The sequence below is a fragment of the Macaca fascicularis genome, chromosome 9 (assembly GCF_037993035.2).
Source record: "Macaca fascicularis isolate 582-1 chromosome 9, T2T-MFA8v1.1".
Lineage (NCBI taxonomy): Eukaryota > Metazoa > Chordata > Mammalia > Primates > Cercopithecidae > Macaca > Macaca fascicularis.
This window is the reverse complement of record NC_088383.1, coordinates 98123438-98146793: the sequence shown is the minus strand read 5'-3', so window position 1 is coordinate 98146793 and position 23356 is coordinate 98123438. Positions and strand designations below refer to the sequence as shown.

Sequence of the window (23356 nt, the reverse complement as noted above, 5' to 3'; positions counted from 1 at the left end):
TGGGTGTATTTATCCCATGCCAGTACCCCCATTGTATCTAAGAAGCAACTAACTTGCTTTTGATTTTACAGGCTAATAGGTAGAAGGGACTTGCCTTGTCTCACATTAGACTTTGGACTGTGGACTTTTGAGTTAATGCTGAAATGAGTTAAGACTTGGGGGGGGGGCGGGCGCGGTGGCTCAAGCCTGTAATCCCAGCACTTTGGGAGGCTGAGGCGGGTGGATCACGAGGTCAGGAGATCGAGACTATCCTGGCTAACATGGTGAAACCCCGTCTCTACTAAAAATACAAAAAACTAGCCGGGCGTGGTGGCGGGCGCCTGTAGTCTCAGCTACTTGGGAGGCTGAGGCGGGAGAATGGCGTGAACCCGGAAGGCGGAGCTTGCAGTGAGCCGAGATCACGCCACTGCACTCCAGCCTGGGAGACACAGCAAGACTCCGTCTCAAAAAAAAAAAAAAAAAAAAAGACTTGGGGGGACTATTGGGACGGCATGATTGGTTTTCGAAATGTGAGGACATGAGATTTGGGAGTTGCCAGGGGCAGAACGATATGGTTTGGTTGTGTCCCCACCCAAATCTCATCTTGAATTTTAGCTCCCATAGTTCCTATGTGTTGTGGGAGGGAGCCGGTGGGAGATCATTGAATCATGGGGACAGTTTACCCCATACTGTTCTTGTGGTAGTAAATAAGTCTCACAAGGTCTGATAGTTTTATAACAGGAAAACCCTTTCATTTGGTTCTTTCTCTCAGTTCTGCCACCATGTAAGACATGCCTTTGCCTTCTGCCATGATTGTGAGGCCTCCCCAGTCCTGTGGAACTGTGAGTCAATTAAACCTTTTTCCTTTATACATTACCCAGTCTTGGGTATGTCTTTATTAGCAGCATGAGAACAGACTGATACACCTTCTAATTAGTCTCCCTGCTTCTGTAGTTCAGAATGATCTTTCTTTTTTTTTTTTTTTTTTTTTTTTTTGAGACGGAGTCTCGCTGTGTCACCCAGGCTGGAGTACGGTGGCCAGATCTCAGCTCACCGCAAGCCCCACCTCCCGGGTTTACGCCATTCTCCTGCCTCAGCCTCCCGAGTAGCTGGGACTACAGGCGCCCGCCACCTCGCCCGGCTAGTTTTTTGTATTTTTTAGTAGAGACAGGGTTTCACCGGGTTAGCCAGGATGGTCTCGATCTCCTGACCTCGTGATCCGCCCGTCTCGGCCTCCCAAAGTGCTGGGATTACAGGCTTGAGCCACCGCGCCCGGCCCAGAATGATCTTTCTAAACTAGATTATGCTGCCCTTCTATTGAAAATATTCCACTGGCTTCTCATCTTAGTCAGAAGATATGGTAAAATCTTGACAAGTGGCTCCCAAGGCACCAAACTTCTAGGACTTAATGTTCCACTACTTTCTACTATGTACATTCTGTTTTAGCCTCAAAGACCTCACCACTCTGACTAGGACCCACCAGGAATATTCCTACCACAGGGCCTTTGTACTTGCTATTTGCACCCGGAATGTGCTTTCTCCAGTATCTAAGGCTATTGACTACCTCCTTGCCTGTGCTTAGATGTCACTTCATCAGAGTCCTTTTCTGATTACCATATACATATCATCCTCCTTCTTATCCCTGTTTTTTTTTTTTTTTTGAGATGGAGTCTCACTCTGTTGTCCAGGCTGGAGTGCAGTGGCATAATCTCCACTCACTGCAACCTCCACCTGCCTGGTTCAATCAATTTTCCTACCTCAGTCTCCCAAGTAGCTGGGATTAAAGGCGCACACCACCACACCTGCTGATTTTGTATTTTTAGTAGAGACGGAGTTTCCCCATGTTGGCCAGGCTGGTCTTGAACTCCTGTCCTCAGGTGATCTGCCCTCCTCAGCTTCCCAAAGTGCTGGGATTACAGGCATAAGCCACTGTGCCCAGCCCCTTGTTTTTGTTGTTGTTGTTGTTTGTTTGTTTTTGTTGTTCTTTATAGCACTTATCACCACCTCATGTATTATGTAGTTATTCATGATGTGTCTCTTCCCATCAGAATATACACAAGAGAACAGGGACCTTGCTTAGTTCGTTTCTATATCTCCACTGTCTTACTACTGCCTGGCATTTAGTAGGTGCTCAATAAAATCTTTGTTTTAGAAAATGATTTATAAATAATATGTGCATATGGAATATTGTTTCCTCTTTTAACAAATCTTTAATAATAATAAATTAAAAGCAGCAAGATTGCTTTGCATCAGGCACAATGATAAACGCTTTAAACAGAGCACATGATTCACTTTCATTTATAGAGCCCACATGCTCTCTGTCAGGCGCTGAGGGTGCCAGCCCTGCAGGAGCTTCGGGGGCGGAGCAGAAGGCCGCCTAAAAGAGCCTCTGCTAAGAGAGCATGCGTAGGCGGCGCGCTGGTAGAGCTGGGGACCTGCCAGCCTGGGAGGCGGAGGACGGGTCCCATCTCTTAGGACCGCCTACAGCGCATGCTCTGCAGGATCAACTGGCTAGCTGGCAAGCGGCCGCGCTGGGCTGGGGCGGAGTCTCCGCGGCACTTCCCGGTGGCTGGCTGCTCTGATTGGCTGAACAAATAGCCCGAGGGTGGTGGGCACCCGCCCGCCGAACAAGGCCGACCAGGCCCCCTGCAGGTACCCTATCCGCACCCCGGCCCCTGAGAGCTGGCACTGCGACTCGAGACAGCGGCCCAGCTGGACAGCTCCAGGTGAGAGTGCCGGCCCCGCGGCGCTGCCAGGTGCGGGTGCGGCTTGGAAGCTTGTGCCTCCACCAAGGGGAGGGTCGCGCCCTGAGGCTCTGCCGGCCGGCAGGACCCTCTGCGTTTGAACCCGGCGAGTCTTGCCTGGGGTGCCTGCGGGTGCTTTTTCTGCGGGCGTTGGCTCAAGGCATCTGCCAATCAGAGAGCTGAAGTTGCCCACTCTTCCCTGGGCGCTGTTCACTTTCCTGGACAGGCGCGGTCGCCGGTCAGTGAAGTTGCCCAGTGCTCCTGAGGCAACCGTGAGGACAGCAGGGATGTCTGAGTCCTCTCTATCCTCGTGCTCTCCTCCCATTAGCTCCTCCAGGCATCCCATCCTACCTCTCTTGTTAGCCAACGGCGTGGTCGAAAGCAGACTTGGGTATCAATCCTGGTTAAACTCCCAGCGATATTGCTTTTTAAACAGCTGACACTTTGCTTCCAGTACTTAAGCTGGGTGAACCTCAGATTCCTGAAAAATGGAATTAATGGTACTGCCATAGGGTCGTTGGAGGAGTAATTGACATAGATCAGATGCGCTCCCTGCGGTGGCTGGCGCCTGGCTAGAGCTTAAATGTGAGTCGTAATAATTGTTGTTAGTAGAAAGCTAAATGGCATGCTGCGTTGGGGCCTTTTCTTCTGCCACTGAACTGTTGGGCTGCTCCTATCTTTTTTCAGAATTTGTACTATGCGTCCAATATATACATGGCACTTCGCTTGGTTCTTGGGGTGCAAAGCTGAGTCAGACTCAGGCTGTGCCTGTGGCCTTGGGCTGGGGTGAAATAAGGGCAGACAAGTATCTAATTGCATTGTTACGAAGTCTAGAGAACTGAGATAAAGGTGTTAATACAGCCCAGAAAAGCACACTGAATTCAGACTGGAGGGTTTTTTTTTTTTCCCCTCCTTCGAGATTTTCACAGTTATCTCCTTTGTAAGAATTGCTTGGCTTTGTATGTTGAGAAAAACATACTAAGTATGTAGTGTTGTGTTGGAAGGAAAACTTAACTGGGTGAGATTTTCAGCTGAGTAGATTTAGCTGTTACTCTCATGGACCTTCCTCTAGGCAGCTGGTGCAGGTTCTGTAGGAAAACTGCTGAATGAAAGCAGCTACTACAGATGCTACTGTTTTAAATTGTGGTAATTCCTTTGATTTTTTCCCTTTCAGTTTACTCCTTGTTCTCTGGTAATAATAGACTTTTGGGAGGTTGCGTTTATGATAAAAAAAAAATAGCCTGTGGCTGTACAATCCTTCCTATCATAAAGAAGTACAAAGTTGTAAGTAGAAGCAGTAGCCTTGCTTTGCCAGTGCACACTGAAGGGGATAACGTTTGCTCCTGTTTAGAATTTCGGAGTTTACGGCCGGGCGCGGTGGCTCACGCCTGTAATCCTAGCACTTTTGGAGGCCGAGGCCAGCGGATCACGAGGCCAGGAGATCAAGACCATCCTGGCTAACACGGTGAAACCCCGTCTTTACTAAAAATACAAAAACAAAATTAGCCGGGCGTGGTGGAGGGCCCCTGTAGTTCCAGCTACTCGGGAGGCTGAGGCAGGAGAATGGCGTGAACCCACGAGGCGGAGCTTGCAGTGAGCCAAGATCTCGCTACTGCACTCCAGCCTGGGCGACAAAGCCAGACTCTGTCTGAAAAAAAAAAAAAAAAAAAAAGAAAAGAAAAGAAAAAAAGAATTTCAGAGTTCACTACTTCTTGAAAAAAAAATAATCCCAGGAGGAATTCCATCAACAGAAGGGAGTCAGTTCACTTTTGCAATCTCCTGAGAATCAATTTCTTAAGACTTGTGGAATATTCAGTTTAAACACAAGACTAAAAACGAACAGCTGTATTGGAGTATTATTGACATACGATAGCATGGCATATTTCAATTGTACAATTGTATAAGTTTTTACATGTGTACACACGTGTGAAACCATTGGTACATTCAATATTATGAACCTGTACATCACCCCCAAAAGATTCTTTGTGCATACTCCTTTGTAATCCTTTCTTACTGCCCCTTCTCTCCCCAGGAAACCACTGATCTGCTTTCTATGAATATAGATTAGACAGCATTTTGTGGAGTTTTATATGAAGGGAATCAGACAGTACTTTTGTTTTTCTTTATTTTGATCTGGCTTCTTTCAGCATAATTAGTTTGAGATTCATCTATATCGTTTTGTGTTCATTCTCTTTTATAGCTGACTAGTAGGTATATACCATAATTTATCCAATCATCCATTTAAAGCATTTGGGTTTTTCCAGTTTTTGGCTATTACACCCAAAGCTGCTATAAACATTTATGTACAAGTCTTTGTATGGGCATACATGCCTGCATCTTTTTAAGTGATTCTATTTATTTTTTGAAAATGTAGAAGTTCTGGACTATAGTCATATGTTTTTCTCTAACCATTTGTGTTTTCTTAGGAGAGGCATTTAACTTTGCCTTCAGCATCCTCAAGGTCTTTGCTGTGATTTTGAGTCATCACTGCCAGAAACCAAGATGGTCTTTGTTGATTTGATGGTTAGAGAATTTCAGAAGGAGAGAAACGGGTCAAATTTTTCCTTTCTTTTTCTTTTGAAGGCTCTATTTTCTTTCGTTTCATTTTTTTCCCCCATGAATGACAAATTTAATTGCTGACATATAATTGGGGCAAGAACAGAAGTGGTTAAATAAGTAGGAGGAAAAGCTAATAGTGGCTGAACTTAAACATGTCTAAATCACAGGTGGAGGGCAAGAGGTAGGAAATAAGCAAGCTCAGAAATTTTGTAGCTCTTTCTTTTTCTCAAACTATCCCCTTCTAAGTTTTACCTTTTGTTATTTCTCCATGAACAATTTGTTTTTAACTTTGGGGTTAGGAGGTATGTGGGTATGCTGGACTCCAAAGGTCGTATATTAACTGGAGGTGGTGGGTGGGAGGTTTCTTAGTTAGAAATAATTCCTCTGGGAGGCGGAGGCGGGCAGATCACCAGGTCAGGAGTTTGAAACCAGCTTTGCCAATATAGTGAAACCTGTCTCTACTAAAAATACAAAAATTAGCTGGGCATGGTGGCCCGCTCCTGTAGTCCCAGCTGCTCTGGAGGCTGAGGCAGCAGAACCACTTGAACCCGGGAGGTGGAGGTTGTGGTGAGCGGAGATCACGCCACTGCACTCCAGCCTGGGTAACAGAGCGAGACTCAGTCTCAAAAAAAAAAAAAATAAAACAAAAAAAATAAAAAAAAAAAAAATTCCTGGCCGGGCACGGTGGCTCATGCCTGTAATCCCAGCACTTTGAGAATCTGAGGTGGGTGAATCACGAAGTCAGGAGTTCGAGACCAGTTTGGCCAATATGGTGAAACCCTGTCTCTACTAAAAATACAAGAATTAGCCTGGCGTGGTGGTGTGCACCTGTTGTCCCAGCTACTCGGGAGGCTGAAGCAGAAGAATTGCTTGAACCCAGGAGGTAGAGGTTGCAGTGAGCTGAGATGGCACCACTGCACTCCAGCCTGGGTGACAGAGTAAGACTCTGTCTCAAAAAAATAAAAATAAAAATAAATAAAAAAAATAAATGAAATAAAAAATTCCTTATTTTCTCCTTTCAGATATGGCTGGAGTCATTTGTTTCATATTTTCCTGTCACCTTTTACTTGCCCTAAATCTGGTTCAGAACTTTTTGTGGGAGCATTAATTTACCAGAATATTTTTGTGTAGTAAAATAAGAGCAAATAATAATAGACTGTTTTATTATACAGAATGAAAATGCGGTTCTTGGGGTTGGTGGTCTGTTTGGTTCTCTGGACCCTGCATTCTGAGGTGTCCGGAGGGAAACTGACAGCTGTGAATCCTGAAACAAACATGAATGTGGTAAGTTTCTCAAAGTTATGTACTTTTAAAATGCATCTGTGACAAATGTTATTTTCTCAGATCCAGTTATGTGAGCTACATGAAGCCATACTCATACATTCATCTCTTTACAACTCCTTTGCTTTTCAATTTCTCTGAATCTTTTTTTTTTTTTTTTGAGACGGAGTCTTACTCTGTCACCCGCCCACCCAGGCTGGAGTGCAGTGGTGCCATCTTGGCTCATTGCAATCTCCACCTCAGGGGCTCAAGCGATTCTCAAGCCTCAGCCTCCCGAGTAGCTGGAACTACAGGCATGTGCCACCACGCCTGGCTACCTTATTTTGTATTTTAGTAGAGACAGGGTTTCACCATGTTGCCCAGGGTGGTCTTGAACTCCTAAGCTCAGGTGATCTGCCTGCCTCGGCCTTCCAAAGTGCTGGGATTACAGGCGTGAGCCACCACAATTTGCCCAATTTCTCTGAATCCTAGGTTCAGTTTGCTAGCTTTTTCTCATCAGGTAATCCGTAGTTAACAAACCTCAGTTTAATGTTATATATACTTCTTAATAAGCTAAATTATGATATTTATTAATTCATTTCATTTTTAAGTCTCAATAAGTTTGTTTAAACTATAAAAAAGTATTTAAACTTTGCAAGAACTTTACCGCTATTGAGTGATGGTTTTAGAATACATTGAACAAAGATTGTGATTAAGAACGTCCAGGGAACATATTTCTATACAGAAGTCAAAGTATCTGAGCAAAATTTTGTTAGAACAAATATGCAAAAATAACCAGTCGACTAATTAAAACATCTGAAAGTTATTAATCTTAAGTAAACAACAAATTCTGGAAATACTTCATTTAGGCACAAAATATCAGAAAAGTACAAATTATTAAATAAAACAGCAACTTTAAAATAGACGTTGCAGTGACCCAGCCGAAGAATCTGGCAAGCTTAGGGACTCAGAGAGAAATTCACAGTGAGCCAGGAGAGTATGACCTGATAGCAGGGTCTTAGAGTTAAGTTTTACTTCTTAGCTCAAAGCTTTTCTTTTGCCTCCCAACTTTTCCAACTTTTAAAAGAATTTTTTAAATAAGAATGATAAAATTAAATTCTTTCAAGTACTTACATAAGAGAGGGTATGTGCGCTTATTTACATTAAATCCTCTGGATACTTGAATTATCAATATCCCACTGAGCTCCTGATTAACAATTGTCCCATGAATCTTTTCCTGTAGAGAAGTGAATGTGACCATAATTCCCTATTTTGTTCAACTTTTCTTCCATCCCACCTTGACATTCTATGTAATCTTTTTAGTCCATTGATAAAAACAGGTTAATATTTTTTATGCTTTATTGGCCAGCAGGGGATCTCTCAAAACAAAGAAAGTATTTTATACATTGACAGTTCTAGCTGGCATATTTAGAAAAGAAAGAAATGAGCATTTATTTGTGCCTGGTAGGCAGGATGGAAACAAAGAGGCCCAAGCTGTGGTAAAGTTAGACACATTTGGTATAAACATGCTAGAATGATGAAACTGAAGTTTAATCAAACATCTGTAGGTAGAACCCAAGCGTGAAACAAGGGAGGATTTACTGTTGTGATGGGCCACTAGATTTAGCAGGCTAAAATTTCAATGACAAATGCTTTCTTAAAGCCTGGAGGACATAGTTTATCTGCTCCTTTGCTTGTTAATGTGGGAGACGGTTTCAGATTCTGTTCACCCAATTTCCATTGTCCTTTTTCTCTACAGAGTGAAATTATCTCTTACTGGGGATTCCCTAGTGAGGAATACCTGGTTGAGACAGAAGATGGATATATTCTGTGCCTTAACCGAATTCCTCATGGGAGGAAGAACCATTCTGACAAAGGTATGGGAACGCTCTTAAAAGTAAAAGCCAGAATTTGGCTGGGTTTTGTGTTAGTAACCAAGTTCAGATTTAACTTAAAAACATTGAAATGGGACTATTTTTAGACCAGAGCACTAGCTGTATTGCAGTTTTGCAAGGCACAGACAAATAATTTTCTTTTAAAGAAGTAAGGACAAGGGTCATCCAATTTTTTGTTCAAAGGTCAGATTCATTTGAGGATATGCTGAAATCTCTGTGGCTTTGTTTTTTGAAGGAAGCATCTTGTTTAATGAACTGTTTTGAGCATTAAGTCAATGACTTTTGCTATGTAAAAATTATTTAATTTTTTTGAATTCACATAATCTAAAAATCAGAGAATTAGAAGACATGCAGTAAAATGCCTCCATTCTCGCTCACTCCCTACTTCCTGCTTTTTTGTGTGTCTTTCTAAAATAACTTCATTTTAAAATCTTTTTATTTCCAAAAATCTCATTAGAAACAAGTACAAACACAGATTCTTATTTTTCTCTTGCCTCCATTTTAATGCAAAAGATGGCACTATTTTCTTCTTTGAATTTTTTACTTAGCACTTGGAGATCTTTCCATACAGCACATAAAGCACATCTTCCAGAGGTGCATGGTATTTCACTATATGGCTGTATCATGATTTATTTACCAAGTGTCCTATTAATGAGCATTTGTGCTATTTTCAGTCTTCTGTTAACAAATATTGCTGCTCTAAATAAGCCTTTGTGTATGCAAGTTTATGTATACAATACATGTCCAGAAATAGAATTTTTGGATCACAGGATATATGCATTTGTGATTTTGATATATATTGCCATGCTGATTTTCATGTGCACGTGTCCTGATGATAACTATCACTATGAATATATGAAAGTTCTTGTAGCTTTGGCTTTAAAAGTATATATGTACATGTATATGTATATCTTTTTTCTCTCATTTTATAACTCAAGCAAAACTGCAGTTTGCAGTGCGGATAAAGGAATTTCTAGACAGACTGATTGAAATTATTAAGCAGGTATCAGAAGAAGGATCTAATCTTTATTCAATTAACTCTCCAGATGTAGCTTATTTATTTATTTATTTTTTTGAGACGGATTTTCGCTCTTGTTGCCCAGGCTGGAATGCAATGGTGCAATCTTGGCTCACTGCAACCTCCACTTCCCGGGTTCAAGTAAGATGTAGCTTATTCTGTAACATTTTTTTGTCTCTGGAGACTTTTCTTGGGGAAATTAAAGTTTAGATTAAGGTAGTTAGGTAGCTATTCTTTAACTTAAGTGTTATACGGGCAGCAGAGCCATCTTTGCCTCAATTCCTGCCCAAATTGTTATTCAAAGCAAACTTAAAAACCCTCTGTGTTAATGTGAGCATTGTATTATTATTTGCTTTGTTTTTTCTTAATTTATCCTAATTTAGCTTTTTTCTTCCATGTGTTCTAGCTATAATAATATTTTAATAATGTTTAGGTGGCCATGACAACCATTATTTTTGAAATTTGATTTCTAACTCTTGAGATTTTTATGGTTTACAGATATATGCCATTAAGCTTCCTTTTTATACATATGTTATAAAATGAGTGATAATTTATAGTGAGAGCTTTTAGTTTTTCCTGTGCTCAAAACACTCAAAACATATTTTATGCTAGAGCAAGCATATAATCTTGGTTTCCTTCCTTTTTTCTGCCAAAGAATAACCTCTGTATACTGATTTCAGACACTATATAAAGAAAAATGTTTTGTATTATTTTTCTTAAAATTATAGTTGATTAATTAGTAATGAGTGAATCACTGTTAAACGATGGTAAGAATTTCAATAAAACATGCTGAGAGCTCTCCTCCTATATCCACCTTCAGACTTCTTTCTCCATACAGTGGTTAAAACACTCAGAGTCACATGCTCTACCTGTGTGTATCACACTGTTGGAGGGGAAGGTGCAGTGCCCTGGAATATGAAGAAAGTGAGCATGAGTCTTGATATGCTCCCAGGTAATAGAAAGGAGACTTATGGGACCTTGGTGCTAGACCTGGGTCTGCCCCTGACTTCTTGTGTGCTTTTGTTTTTCATTTTTTTAAACCTCTATGGGATATATTATATAAACTTTATTTTATTTTTGGCAGGAGGGTTGGGGATTGGGAGAGTGGAGAGTCTAGGTCTTTAGAATGGGGGAATATAAGCCGGGCGCGGTGGCTCAAGCCTGTAATCCCAGCACTTTGGGAGGCTGAGACGGGCGGATCACAAGGTCAGGAGATCGAGACCATCCTGGCTAACACGGTGAAACCCTGTCTCCACTAAAAAATACAAAAAACTAGCCGGGCGAGGTGGCGGGCGCCTGTGGTCCCAGCTACTCCGGAGGCTGAGGCAGGAGAATGACGTAAACCCGGGAGGCGGAGCTTGCAGTGAGCTGAGATCCGGCCACTGCACTCCAGCCTGGGCGACAGAGCCAGACTCAGTCTCAAAAAAAAAAAAAAAAAAAAAAAAAAGAATGGGGGAATATAGACCGAAAGTACTTACTCTAAGCTAAATCTGTTCATAGCATTTGATCCTTATGTTCTTTCTGTATTCTGAAGAGGCCCTCCCTGTAGGGGATCACTGATATGAATGTCATACCTGCTGTGAGCTAACCTCAATGGGGAGTTTTCAAGGAAGTCTACGGTGAACAACTCAGTTCTCTAAAGGAATTGTGATTTTCCTAAGAACTGCATGGGTACTTTTCTGATGGTTTGCATTTCCACAGTCTAAAACAGAGCATGGACAGAGGCTCTTTACTGTCCTCCACTCGTATTCAAGAGCGAGGTTGTTGCCACTGGTGTTATTTCGGCTGTTTAAAGACAAATAGATAAAAAGAATGGAAAAGGCCTTTCACACCCAAAGTGAAACATGTCCTCTTCTCATGCATCCCACTTCCCCTCCTGACTTCCTCCTCTATTATTAATAGCACCAGCATCCTAATGACCTAGCCTGGAATCTGCAGAATCATTCTTGACCACGGGTCCTTTCTAGGCCACCCACATTAAATTGCTTCAGTTCATATTTTTCTTCTGTTTCCCTGATCACGGTGCTACATTAGGCTCTTGTTACCACTTAACTGGGTGCCTGAAATAAGCGCAGCAGCTGAGAGAGCCTTGAGCCATTTCCCTTTTCAAGGCTCCTCGTATGTTAACAAAAAGAAAGAATTTCCAAACAGGATTTTGAAAATTCAGTTTGCTTATATAGTTTAAGAAATTAATGCTTTTAATACACACAAAAATACTGCTATACATTCATACTATTTCCAAGTAATTAAAAAATATATTAAAACATTATTCATTTTTTGGTACCACATTCCTTGTGGAACCTGAGTCTACAGCTGAATGGTGAGCATCTTTCAGTCCTGTTGCCGTAGGCCTCTTTGACTCACTGTGTAGCCTCACTTGGAGATCGGATTTTTTTTTATTAACACAGGGCTTGGCCACATGGCTTCTCTGCCCATATTTGCTTAAAAGCTTTACCTAACTGCTCTTTTCTCTGCCAGCCTTCCTGTTCTCGTTCATCCTACATGGTTTTGCAGGATTACGTTTCTTAAAACTCAGCTATAATTATGTGAAATTGCCATTCAGAAAGCTTCAGGAGTCTCAGAAATGAAGATATACGCTGTTCCTTAAATATTCCGTCCTAGCTGGTATTTGTACTTTTTACCTCCATTCTGTATGGTAGTAGCCCTTGGCTACTTGTGCAGTATGTGCGTGTTGTTTCCCATCATTAAGCAACCTTCTTCGAAAGTGTTGAGCAACCCTTTGCTCCTGAAGGGAACTGAGATTCAGAAATTAATCCTTCACAGGGAAGTGGCTCTGTTTTCATCTGCTCAGCCTTATTTCAGAAAGTCATAGGGAGTTAGCACTAGAGGGATCTCAGATTCCTGCCTGGGCTAGGGATTTTTGTTTTTTTTAACACACTTCACTGGTGGGTTCCAAGGTAGAATTCTTGGTTTTGGCAACCTGTGTTCTAGACTAACACCCTCATTTTGTTGGATAAGATAGCCAGGTTCAAATAGGGAAAGGAATTTGCCGCAGGTCGGAGGGTCATGGCCTGGCCTGTCTAACTACAGATTCAGTGATCTTTGAACTGGAGAATGTGGCCTTACATAATAAATATTAACCAATTGATCCCGTGATACGCACAATATATATTTTATTTGACTAAAATAAGGAAATACCCACTGGTCTTGCATTAAATACGTAAAACAGCAACAACAAGGCAGATTTACTTCTTGCCTGACTAGGATATTGGCCAATCATCAAAACACCAAGAGTGGCACATTTGTATCTGAAAGTTATGCATCAGATTGCCAAGTGGGTGAAGTGGCGCTCTAGACTGTGAAAGCCTGGAATGACTGCCTTCAGCATCCAGAAACAGGCTTTTCAACTGTGGCCTCAGCAAAGATTCCCCAGGGGTTGCCCATTGAGATATTAAGAGTCATACCTGAAAATTCACAGCATGGCTTGTGAGTTAAGTCTTTAGAAGGAGACTATCAACTTATATTTTGCTTTGATTGTTTATTTTAGAATTCTGATTGATTTCTAGATTTTTCTTTCTTTATAGAAAAATCCTTCACTTCTAAGGAAACTATTTTTTGAATCACTGCAGTGCTCTAACAGGCTACACATAGGCCTTGGTGATCAGGGATGTAATTCCTCACCCCTGATGGTGCCGAACAGATGCGGGTTCATTAATCAATGCCTGAGCCTGGTGACTTGGGCTGAACTCAGGCTCATGTAGCACTCTGATGGTGCGTTGAGTAGGGGATTGCATTCAGAACCTTTGCCTAATGGAGCAGCATAAGTGAGGTCAGCTGTACAGTTTGTCTCATAGGCCCAGGATGGGATCAGAGCAGAGAGCCGAGTGGAAAGGAAGACAGTACTCTGCCCTGTCCCCTTCCCTCCTCTTCCTCCTGGTTACCGCTCTGACCTGTCCTCTGTCTTCAACCTAATTTTCACATCTTCAGGGAGGATTTCCTCAGCCTTTCACAACAGATCAGGCACCTGGCTACATATTCTCATAGTTCTCTGTGTTTTTCTCCATTACAATTAAGACAATAAACAATATATTATTATGTAGATGATGATGTGTGTGACCTCTGTCATCCCCACCAGACTCTGTGGGGGTGAAGACTTTTCTGATTCTCTTTAAATGGTAAATTGCTTTAACTCCAGGCTGCAGTCTACCCAAGTATGCTCCTGCAACCCTCCTGTGACACTGCAATTTAATAGTGTCCCCTGCTCAAGGCCACACTGCATTAAGGATTTCTTACTCCTGGACTCCTAGGAGTCCACGAACACAACTTGAAAGCTTCCTGTGGTGGGTAAAACTTGAAGCTGTATTGCCTCGTGATTAAGGTGAACATGTGAAGAGCCACCAGTCATGGGTGTAAGTTCTGGCTCTACTATTTAACTAGCTGTGTGACTTGCCAATTTTCTTTACCTCTCGAGGTTTTGACTTATTCAGTTATTAAACAGGAAGAATAATACTGGCTCCTTCATAGACTGTTGTGAAAATTTGATAAGGCCTGTGAAATATATTATAATAAGTGCAGGTGATACAGTTTCTTTTAAGACATTTATTTATCTAAAATATTTAAATGAATAAATAAATATTTTAAAAGTCTCGTCCTGTCTCCCAGGCTAGAGTGCAGTGGTACGATCATAGCTTACTGCAGCCTCAAATGATCCTCCCTCAGCCTCCCAAAGGGCTGCGATAACAGACATGAACCATGGTGCCCAGCCTCTGTTTTTAATTTTGAAATATCAACGTGGATTTGATGGTGGTCTTTGATATTGACTTCTTCAGGATTAAGCCCTCCATGACAGGGATATATTCTAAATTGTATGGAAAGGAGGAAGATGCCTTTGTTTACAGTGGACAGAAGTAAGAAAAGTAAGAAATGTCATAGAACTATGTCTGGGGGGTCAGGTGACACGCACTGTGTCATCTCTAGCCCTGCGTCCCCTGAAAGTGCCTTCTTCTGTGGACCCTCTGCTCCTTCTGTTGAGGGAGCATTTTGGATGAGAGCTGGATAATTTCCCAAAATTCGGTCAACTCTGAAACTCTGGAACTCAAGTTGCTGTGCTGCAAAGCTGTCTGAGGACAGGCCGTGGTGACAGAGAGGGTCAGGGAAGACAGAAAGGCAATTTGGCATGGAGATGATGGGCACGTTTGTCACATGACCTGGGTTTGATTCCCAGCTCCATCATGTACTAATTGTGTGTCCTGGGTCAAATGATTTATTCTCTCTAAGACCCAGAGGCGCCAAAGGAGGAAGAATGATGTAAATGGCCCAGCACCATCCTGGGTGTATGGAAAACTCTAATTATGACAATGTCCTGGAAAGTTCTGCAGTGAACAAGACAGACCACATTACTGCTTTCATGTTGCCTGGTGATCAGAGTGACTATTGCTAGTGGTGGGGAAAACAGCTTTCTGAGGCATGGAATGGTTTTCTTCCCTGCTCTGTGATGCAGGGCGCTCTTGTTGTGTTCACCCTTGCAGGCCACCTGCTCCCTAGCAGGGTGACAGTGAAGTGTGAGTGCCGTGGACTGCACAGTGGCAAAGGCCATGTGACTCTCTGAATGTGTCCTGTGGACTGGTCAAGCATTGTGCTCTGTGTGAATCATCAGGTGAACTTTCATACAATTCTAGGGTGTAAGAACTCCTATTACCTCCTGTTTTACAGATGAGGAAACCAAGGTTTATAGGGGTTAATTAACTTGCCCAAGATAAAGCAGCTGATGGGTAGTGAAGGTGGGAGTCACACAGCCCGTGACTGTTCCTGCCCACTTGATCCTCTTCTCAGGCCTCAGAACAGCTATGATGTCCCTGATAAAGTCACACTATGGAAAGTATCTGACTTAGATGTCCTGTATCTTCTAGATGTCCTGCTTCTGCCTACTACACCAACTCAGAGAGCTGTTAGGTGACTTATCTGAGATAATGCATGTAAAGCGCTTAAGTGCTTAGCATGGTGCCTGACACATAGTCAACATTTAGTACACTCTTGCTGTTACTATGATTATATTACCTGGACCAAAGAATACCACTTCACTTTATCCTTCTTCATAGCGGTTATGTTCTAATAATATTTTATTACTTACAGTTCACTCTTTAACAACATGGGGGTTAGGGGTGCTGGCCTCCAGAGCTATTGAAAACTGCATATAACTTTTGCATTCCTCAAAATTTAACTAATAACCTAGTTGACCAGAGGGCTTACCTATAATGTACATAGCCGATTAACATATATTTTATATATTATATGTATTATATACTATATTCTTACCATAAGTAAACTAGAGAAAGAAAATGTTATAAGGAAATCATAAAGAAAAGAAAATGTATTTACTATTCATTAAGTGGAAGTGGATCATCATAAAGGTCTTCATTCTCATGTTGGAACAGGCTAAGGAAGAGGAGGAAGAGGAAGAGTTGGTCTTGCTGTCCTATAGCAGAGGTGGAAGAGGGGGAGGAAGTGGAAGGGGAGACAGGAGAAGTAGGCACATTCAGGGTAACTTCATAAAAATACATTGTAATTTCTGACCTTTTTTCATTTCCCTAGAAATGTTTCTATAGAATAGCAATTCTTCCATCAAACTTTAGTTTCAGTGCCTGTGTCGTAGAAGCATCAGTGTTGTAAAGGAAGTCTTGAATAATTGCAGTTGCCACCCTTCTCCTGAATTGTCTAATATCAGTTTGTTTTCTGGTACTGTATCTCCCATGTCTTCTTTCCCATAGTCTGGTGCTGTTTTAGAAAGCACTCATCTCCATCAAGTTATCTTCTGTAAATTCCTCTGGTGTGCCTTTTAGCTCTTGACTTTATTTAAGATGCATATCTTGAAACTCTTTACCTGCTCCCACCCTCCACCTTTTTGTCATATCCACAATCTTTTTCTTGATTTCCTTGATTGGCTAAGTCATGGATATGGATTCTGTGAAGTCATGCACAACATCTGGACACAATTTCTCCAGCAAGAATTTATTGTTTCAGGCTTGATAACTTTAACAGCTTTTTCTGTAACAGCAGTGGCATCTTCAGTGGTGTAATTCTTCCAGACCTTCATGATGTTCTCTCTGTTGGGATTCTCTTCCATAACATTGTCCATCGTTTCCATAGTGTATGTGTATAATGAGCCTTAAAGGACTTTATGACCTCCTGATTTAGAGACTGAATTAAAGATGTGTTTGGGGGCAAGTAGACCACTTCGATGCCTTTGGTATTGAATTCATGGGGTTCTGTGTGGCCGGAGGCATTGTCCAATATCAAAAGAACTTTGAAAGACATTCCCTTACTGGCAAGGTGCTCCTGACTTCAGGAAAAAAAGCATCAATGGAACCAATCTGGAAAAATAGTTCTCATTGTCCAGACCTTCTTATTGTACAGCCAAAAGACTGACAGCTGATGTCTATATTTTCCCTTCGAGGCTCAGGGATTAGCAGATTTATAGATAAGGGCAGACCTGACCATCAACCCTACTGCATTTGCACAGAACAGTAGAGTTAGCCTATCCCTTCCTGTCTTAAATCCTGGTGCTTGCTTCTCTTCCTTACTAATAAATGTCCTTTGTGGGATTTGTTTTTTTTCAGAATGGAACACTTTCATCTGCATTAAAAACCTGTTCAGGCAGATACGTTTTCCTCCACGAACTTATATGTGGCCTCTTGGCAGGCAGAAGCTGCTGCTTCTGTTATCTTAGCATATTTTTAAAGTTTTTAAAATTTTTAATTCTTAAAATTAATTAATTTTTGGCTTTTTAGAGATGACATCTTGCTCTGTCACCCAGCTGGAGTGCAGTGGCACCATTATAGCTCACTGTAACCTCAAACTCCTAGGCTCAAGCAGTCTTCTTACTTCAGCCTTCTAAGTAACTAGGACTACAAACACGTGCCAAACATACTCGGCTAATTTTTAAAGCAATTTTTGATAGAGATGGGATCTCACTGTGTTTTCCAGGCTGGTTTCGAACTCCTGGCCTCAAGAGATCCTCCCACTTTGGCCTCCCAAAGTGCTGGGATTACAAACATGAGTCACCGTGCCTGGTCTGTCTTGGCATTTTAAAAGCCAAACAAACCTCTTTGTAAAATTATCAAAACATCTTTTATTGGCATTAAATTCTCCAACTTTAGATTCTTCGCCTTCTTTTTTCTTTAAGTTGTCACATAATGACTTTGCTTTTTCTTGACTCTTAGAGTCTAGAATCTATTCTTGCTTTATCTTGAATATAAGAGTCTAGAATCGTATTAGGGCAATTCCGCACCCACATCAAAGCTGCATTTTCAATATGAGATCAAAGGTATTTCAGAAAAAGTGCAAGGTTTTGGCATTTGCTGTCATAGCTACAATGACAAATGGCTTCACAAACTTTATTTCCCTTTTTTTTTTTTTTTAACAGTTGTCGTTATATGTTATTTATCTTGAAATGAAGATAATTGAAGCTGCAGACCTTAATCTATGACACATATCAAGCAATCCAACTTTTTCTTGTCTGGATTTTTCTCTGCTTTTTGGGAGCACTCCCAGATCACTATTAGTTCTTTGTATGGGTCCCATGGTGTTACTCAACGTTTATGATATTGCACTAAACATGATGAAAAACATATGAGAACTGCAAGAGATCACTGTTTACTGCAATATGCATTTACTGGAGAGACGAACTGCTCACGTGGAGATGATTAGTGTCACGGGAAATTTAAGCAGATATTTACAACACTCACCACAAGAGCAACAGGAGGTGGCTACAAAATTATTACAGTAGTACACAATATATTCTAGTTAATTTTATGCAGTTATGATTTAATACCGCATCTTTACATTTGTTTACATTTCTCTTAACTGTCAATGGCACCATGTATGGTCTGTAAGTGTGTGTCTAAGTTTTGAAAATGTTAACTTTGGCCGGGCGTGGTGGCTCAAGCCTGTAATCCTAGCACTTTGGGAGGCCGAGACGGGCGGATCACGAGGTCAGGAGATCGAGACCATCCTGGCTAACATGGTGAAACCCCGTCTCTACTAAAAAATACAAAAAACTATCCGGGCGAGGTGGCGGGCGCCTGTAGTCCCAGCTACTCGGGAGGCTGAGACAGGAGAATGGCATGAACCCGGGAGGCGGAGCTTGCAGTGAGCTGAGATCCGGCCACTGCACTCCAGCCTGGGCTACAGAGTGAGACTCCGTTTCAAAAAAAAAAAAAGAAAATGTTAACTTTTTATACTCCGTGTATATTTATGGTAATAAATAAAAAATAGGCCAATATCTAAATATATTTTATACATTCATGACATACCTAAACTTTTAGTAACTTGTTATTATTTCTAGACTAGAGTTGGTCTGTTTTTCTCAAATTGTTGCAAATCTCCAACAAATTTTTCAATGTTTATTGAAAAAGAATTCATGTATGAGTGGACCTGTGCAGTTCAAACCTGTATTGTTTAAGGACCAACTGCATAGATTTATTATGTTACTATCAGGGACCATTATTTATTCAGCTCTACTATGTATTAACTACTTCATCATTCTCACTTTAGAAAAGAACACCTATACTTCAGAGAGAGTTGAGCAAATCGTACGAAATTTTGTAGCAGTAAGAACTGAGGTCTGCTTCATGCTAATGCCCCGGTGTCTGACCTCCTCCTTTGTTCTCTGTTTTGGTTCTGCCCTGGACCTCAGCTGGTTTCTCACATGTGTTTTGGAGTGTGACAGGGTCCTGTCCGGACTCAGCATCCTGGCAGAGAAGGCCAGTGCCTTGGGAGGCAGGAGGAACTTCCCCACCCACCCGGTCATCTTCCTCCTGCGGAACTGTGGGCTCAGCACATTCAGTTTCGGAGCCTGAGTAATCCCCTCCTGGCTTCCACCCACACTGGGAAGGCAGCGTCATGGTGGACTGGCACTGGGCTGCTTCTTTGTCAGTTTTGTCCTATAGGGCCATGATGAACTCACTTGCCATCTCCAGGCTGAGAAATGGTCCTTTAGTCTTTTCCCTTAATCCCCAGCCCTCCTAGAGCCACCCATAGGGCACAGTTGGGGAAGGCAGCCCTTGATCTGTCATGCTGGTTTGTCACTCAGACAAACAGGGCTTCAGGGTGCCTGAGTGCATTGAGCAGGTTGGGCCTTGGAGCAGCTGCCTGAGCAGGCGAGGCTGAGTGGGTGCCTCTCCTTTCGTTCCCTATCCCCTCCATCTACTAGAGATTACTTTCTTCAAGCACTTTGTCCATATCCTCTCAAAAAGAGCTTCCTGCCTTCAGCCAGAAACCCTCAGTGTGTTCTAGAGACTTCTCTCTTGTTAACCTTCTGTCCCTAGCAAAGCGGTGAAAAGCATGGCCTGTGGTGTCAGACACACCTTGTTAGACTCCAACTCCCCCGCTTCCTAGCTCTCGTTCAGCCTTAGGCAAGTTACTTGACTTCTCTGCCACAATTCCCTGTTCTGTTCAATGGCAGTAGTGCCAACTTCAAAGGATTTTCAGTACAGTACCTACAGCATATAAGCGTGCAATCGGCAGTAGCTATCATTTCAATCAGCTATTCTCAGCAAGGTGAAGTGAAATCTGAAATAGTTCCCTGGAAGATGTGAGCGGCAATAGGTTTTACCTTCCCAGAGAGAAACATCCTTTGCCAGTAAATCCTTAAATCCTTGTTTGGTGGTGGGATGGGAAAGAACCACGTTGTACCTTCCTTTCTTCCCCCTGCTGGGAGCAGGTGAGAGAAGCTGGTAGACAGTTGGCTGGGCCTGCTTCCAGCGTCCAGTCAATATCATTCCCTTTTGTATTCACCCAGTGCCAGAGGGAAGGGGCAAGCAGTTTAGCAGCCATTTTTAAAGGTTTTCCATGCTAGGATTTGATACTATTTTCTTTGTTGAGGATCCACGATGCCTAATGGAACTGCCGTCTCTGGAAGCTCAGTAAGTTATGTCCTCTGCATCTCCCTCCTCAGAAGAGACTTTTTTGTTCTCGGATGAAAGGAAACTGGCCCAGCCTGGAAGGAGGTGCATCCCATGAAGTCCTTCCTGTTCCCTGTGTTCCCAGGTCAGACAAGGCACTTTTTTCAGACAACAACTTTTCCTAGTTGTTCCCCAGCCTGGCTGCGCATCAGAATCAGGCAGGGAGCCTTTCGTGTGCACACTGGTCCCACCTGGCCAAGGCCTGGGTGGGATGTCAGCTCTCTGTTCATCTGGCTCCTATGTTTTCTCTAGAACCCTTTGTGGAAACATCTGTCTCTTACTTAGAATCCAAGTCAAATATATGTCCCTCTGGCCAAGTAACTTTCTCCTTCTGGGCCTTCCTGAGTGGTGTTCTAACCTTCTTCTTCCTGGGCTAGACAGTCATTGTGTGTCTGTCTCCCTAGAGGATGCAGCTCCCTGTGGGAGGGAGCGGGGTTACCCATCTTTGCATTCCTAGCATCTATTAGGTTGGGGCAAAAGTAATTGTGGTTTTTGCCTTACTTTTTTATGTCTTGGGGGTGGGGGCTAATGGAATCCCTCTCTGTCACCTAGGCTAGAGTCCAGTGGTGCGATCTTGGCTGACCACAACCTCCACCTCTTGGGTTCCAAAAATTCTCCTGCCTCAGCCTCCTGAGTAGCTGGGATTACAGGCACCCACCACTAGGGTTTTGCCATGTTGGCTAGGCAGGCCTCAAACTCTTAACCTCAGGTGATCCGCCCGCCTTGGCCTCCCAAAGTGCTGGGATTACAGGCGAGTCACCACGCCCGGGACTGCCATTGCTTTTTAGGGGCAAAAACCACAATGACTTTTGCAACAACCTAATAGCAGTGGCTGCTACTCAGTAGGCACCACTAAAGGTTTACACAAAACATAATGTGTGTTTTCAGATCACCTCGTGATATTTTACCTTCTAGTGTACTGCTTAAGATACAGCAGATTTCCATTAAAAACTTTTCACCTGAATGTGGAGGACACAGCTGAGTGGCCTCCATTGCTCTAAAGCCATGCCATTTGTCAGACATTTACCTTTCTTCATCAGTCGTTTTCCTCATCTGCCAGCATTTCCCATGAGGAAACAGTGTGGTCTGCAGTACCCTTTGCAGTGCTTGGCCCGGATTCTCCAGATTTGAAAACATTTAGCTTGTAAAGAATAGATTCACTGTTTCCTTCCCATCTGGTGCCTCTTTTGTGTCTGTTGTTAATTGAGCTTTTGTATTCAGCTTGAAGTAGGGGATGGACAAACCCAAACAAACAAAAAAGGACAATTAGAAAAATAGTGGCTTTGACTTGTTCTTTAGAAGGCTCTCCTTCAAAGGATAAAGTAATTCCCTGAGAAAAGTGTTGTGCAGGTGTGAATTAGGTCTGGTGGAACAAGGGTATTTACAGATGTTCTTAGAAGCTGCTCAGCCGCCCTAGGCATGGTCTCCTGGGTAGCGTGTGCTCCAGCTGTCCACATGCCATTCCTTGCTTCACACTCACCTCCCAGGAAAACTGCAGTAGCTCCTCATTGCCCTTGGGAATCCAGGAGTTATTTACTGGGGATGTTTAAAGACTTTCCTGATATGTCTTCAACTTGTCAACTTCCACATTTCCCCATTCAAAGCTCCTGGAGGTTAGAGAGGGAAGTACAGGGACTTCAGGGAAATTTTGAACATTCCCATCGAGAGAAGGTGGGGAGCTGAGTCCTGGTCCCATGCACTGGCCAACATCTCCCCTCCCAGCCTCTGTCCTGGCCTGGCTGCCACACATCACCCTCCTCCTCCTCTCGCAATTATCCTTGCCCCAGGGCCCTCTCTGGTTTCAAACCATTCCTGCCTTTCTCTGGACACTCTCCCCTGAGGAGTGGACTAGGCAGCCCCGGGTTTTCCGTGTTAACTACAGAGGCACAGACTGGAACAAGTGCCAAGGAATTAGGCCACCTACCGAGCCTTCCTCTTGCCTCACTCTGACTCTCCATCCTGAGGGAAGACGATTGCAGTTGTTTTTGTTGGAAATGACCTGACCTGTGGGAGCATCCTGTTCCTGGCCTTTGAAAGTCAAGTCGCCTTCCTCATGGCCTAGTCCCCGATCACTCTTGGTGGGTGAAAAGTGTCTCAACATACCTAAGGAGCTGTGGCATGAGCAGGAAAGCCCCTCTTTCTAGAAAGTGTTGGGCGCCATCAGTAGGGCAGAGCCACTGCATCGTACAGCTCCCGGTCACCATTCTCACTGCATTGTACAGTTACCATGAGATGCTGCTGCTGCCTGCAGTTACACATTTTTCAACTATAATTTAGTGATGAATTAATTTTGGTAATTATTATTGTCACACTGATGTTTATAATTTTGAATTTTTAATGATCATTTTACATATTTTCCCAGCTGGATTATCATCTTCTTCATTGAAGCCAAGAAGCCTGTGCATAAGACGCTGTATCTACCACAGTGCCTTCCACATACACTTTTCATAGTAAATTTAGTCTTGTTACTATCACATTAAAATGAACCTTTGAAGGCAAAAATGAGCACATAAAGCAGCCCTAATATTGTCCTATTTGCTTTCTATTTTCTCCCCATGGGTAGAAGTTCATCTACATGGCCCTGGCATTTCTATTTTGTCATTAGAAAATCACAGCAGCCAGACATGATGGCTCACTTCTGTAATCCCCGCACTTTGAGAGGCCAAGGCAAGAGAATCACTTGAGGCCAGGAGTTTGAGACCAGCCTGGGCAACATAGTAAGACCTCACCTCTATGAAAATTTTTTTAAAAAATTGGCTGGATGTTGTGGTACATGCCTGTAATCCCAGTTCTTCAGGGACCTGAGGTGGGAGGATCACGTGAGTCCAGGAGTTTGAGGCTGCAGTGAGCAGTCATGCCACTGCACTCCCGTCTAGGTGATAAGACAAGACCTTGTCTCTTTAAAAAAAAAAAAAAGTTATGGGAATCATTTTATACTCTTGGCCTGGGGTCCTGCTATTTTAACAACATGAGGGTACA

At 42.7% G+C, this 23356-nt stretch overlaps 1 protein-coding gene across 2 annotated transcripts in view; it reads left to right on the top strand.

Moving 5' to 3' along the window:
* Positions 1 to 2638: 2638 nt before the first annotated feature.
* LIPA (lipase A, lysosomal acid type) overlaps positions 2639 to 23356 on the top strand; it is a 39274-nt gene continuing 18556 nt past the window's right edge. Inside the window, exons 1-3 of one of the 2 annotated variants that reach the window (XM_005565904.5) lie at positions 2639 to 2705; positions 6455 to 6566; positions 8302 to 8419. In XM_005565904.5, coding sequence (XP_005565961.3) covers positions 6456 to 6566; positions 8302 to 8419 — 229 coding nt within the window. In that variant the 5' untranslated portion in view covers positions 2639 to 2705; position 6455. Of the gene's footprint in view, positions 2736 to 6454; positions 6567 to 8301; positions 8420 to 23356 lie in introns of both variants that reach the window. The other variant, XM_005565905.5, reaches the window with a different exon arrangement.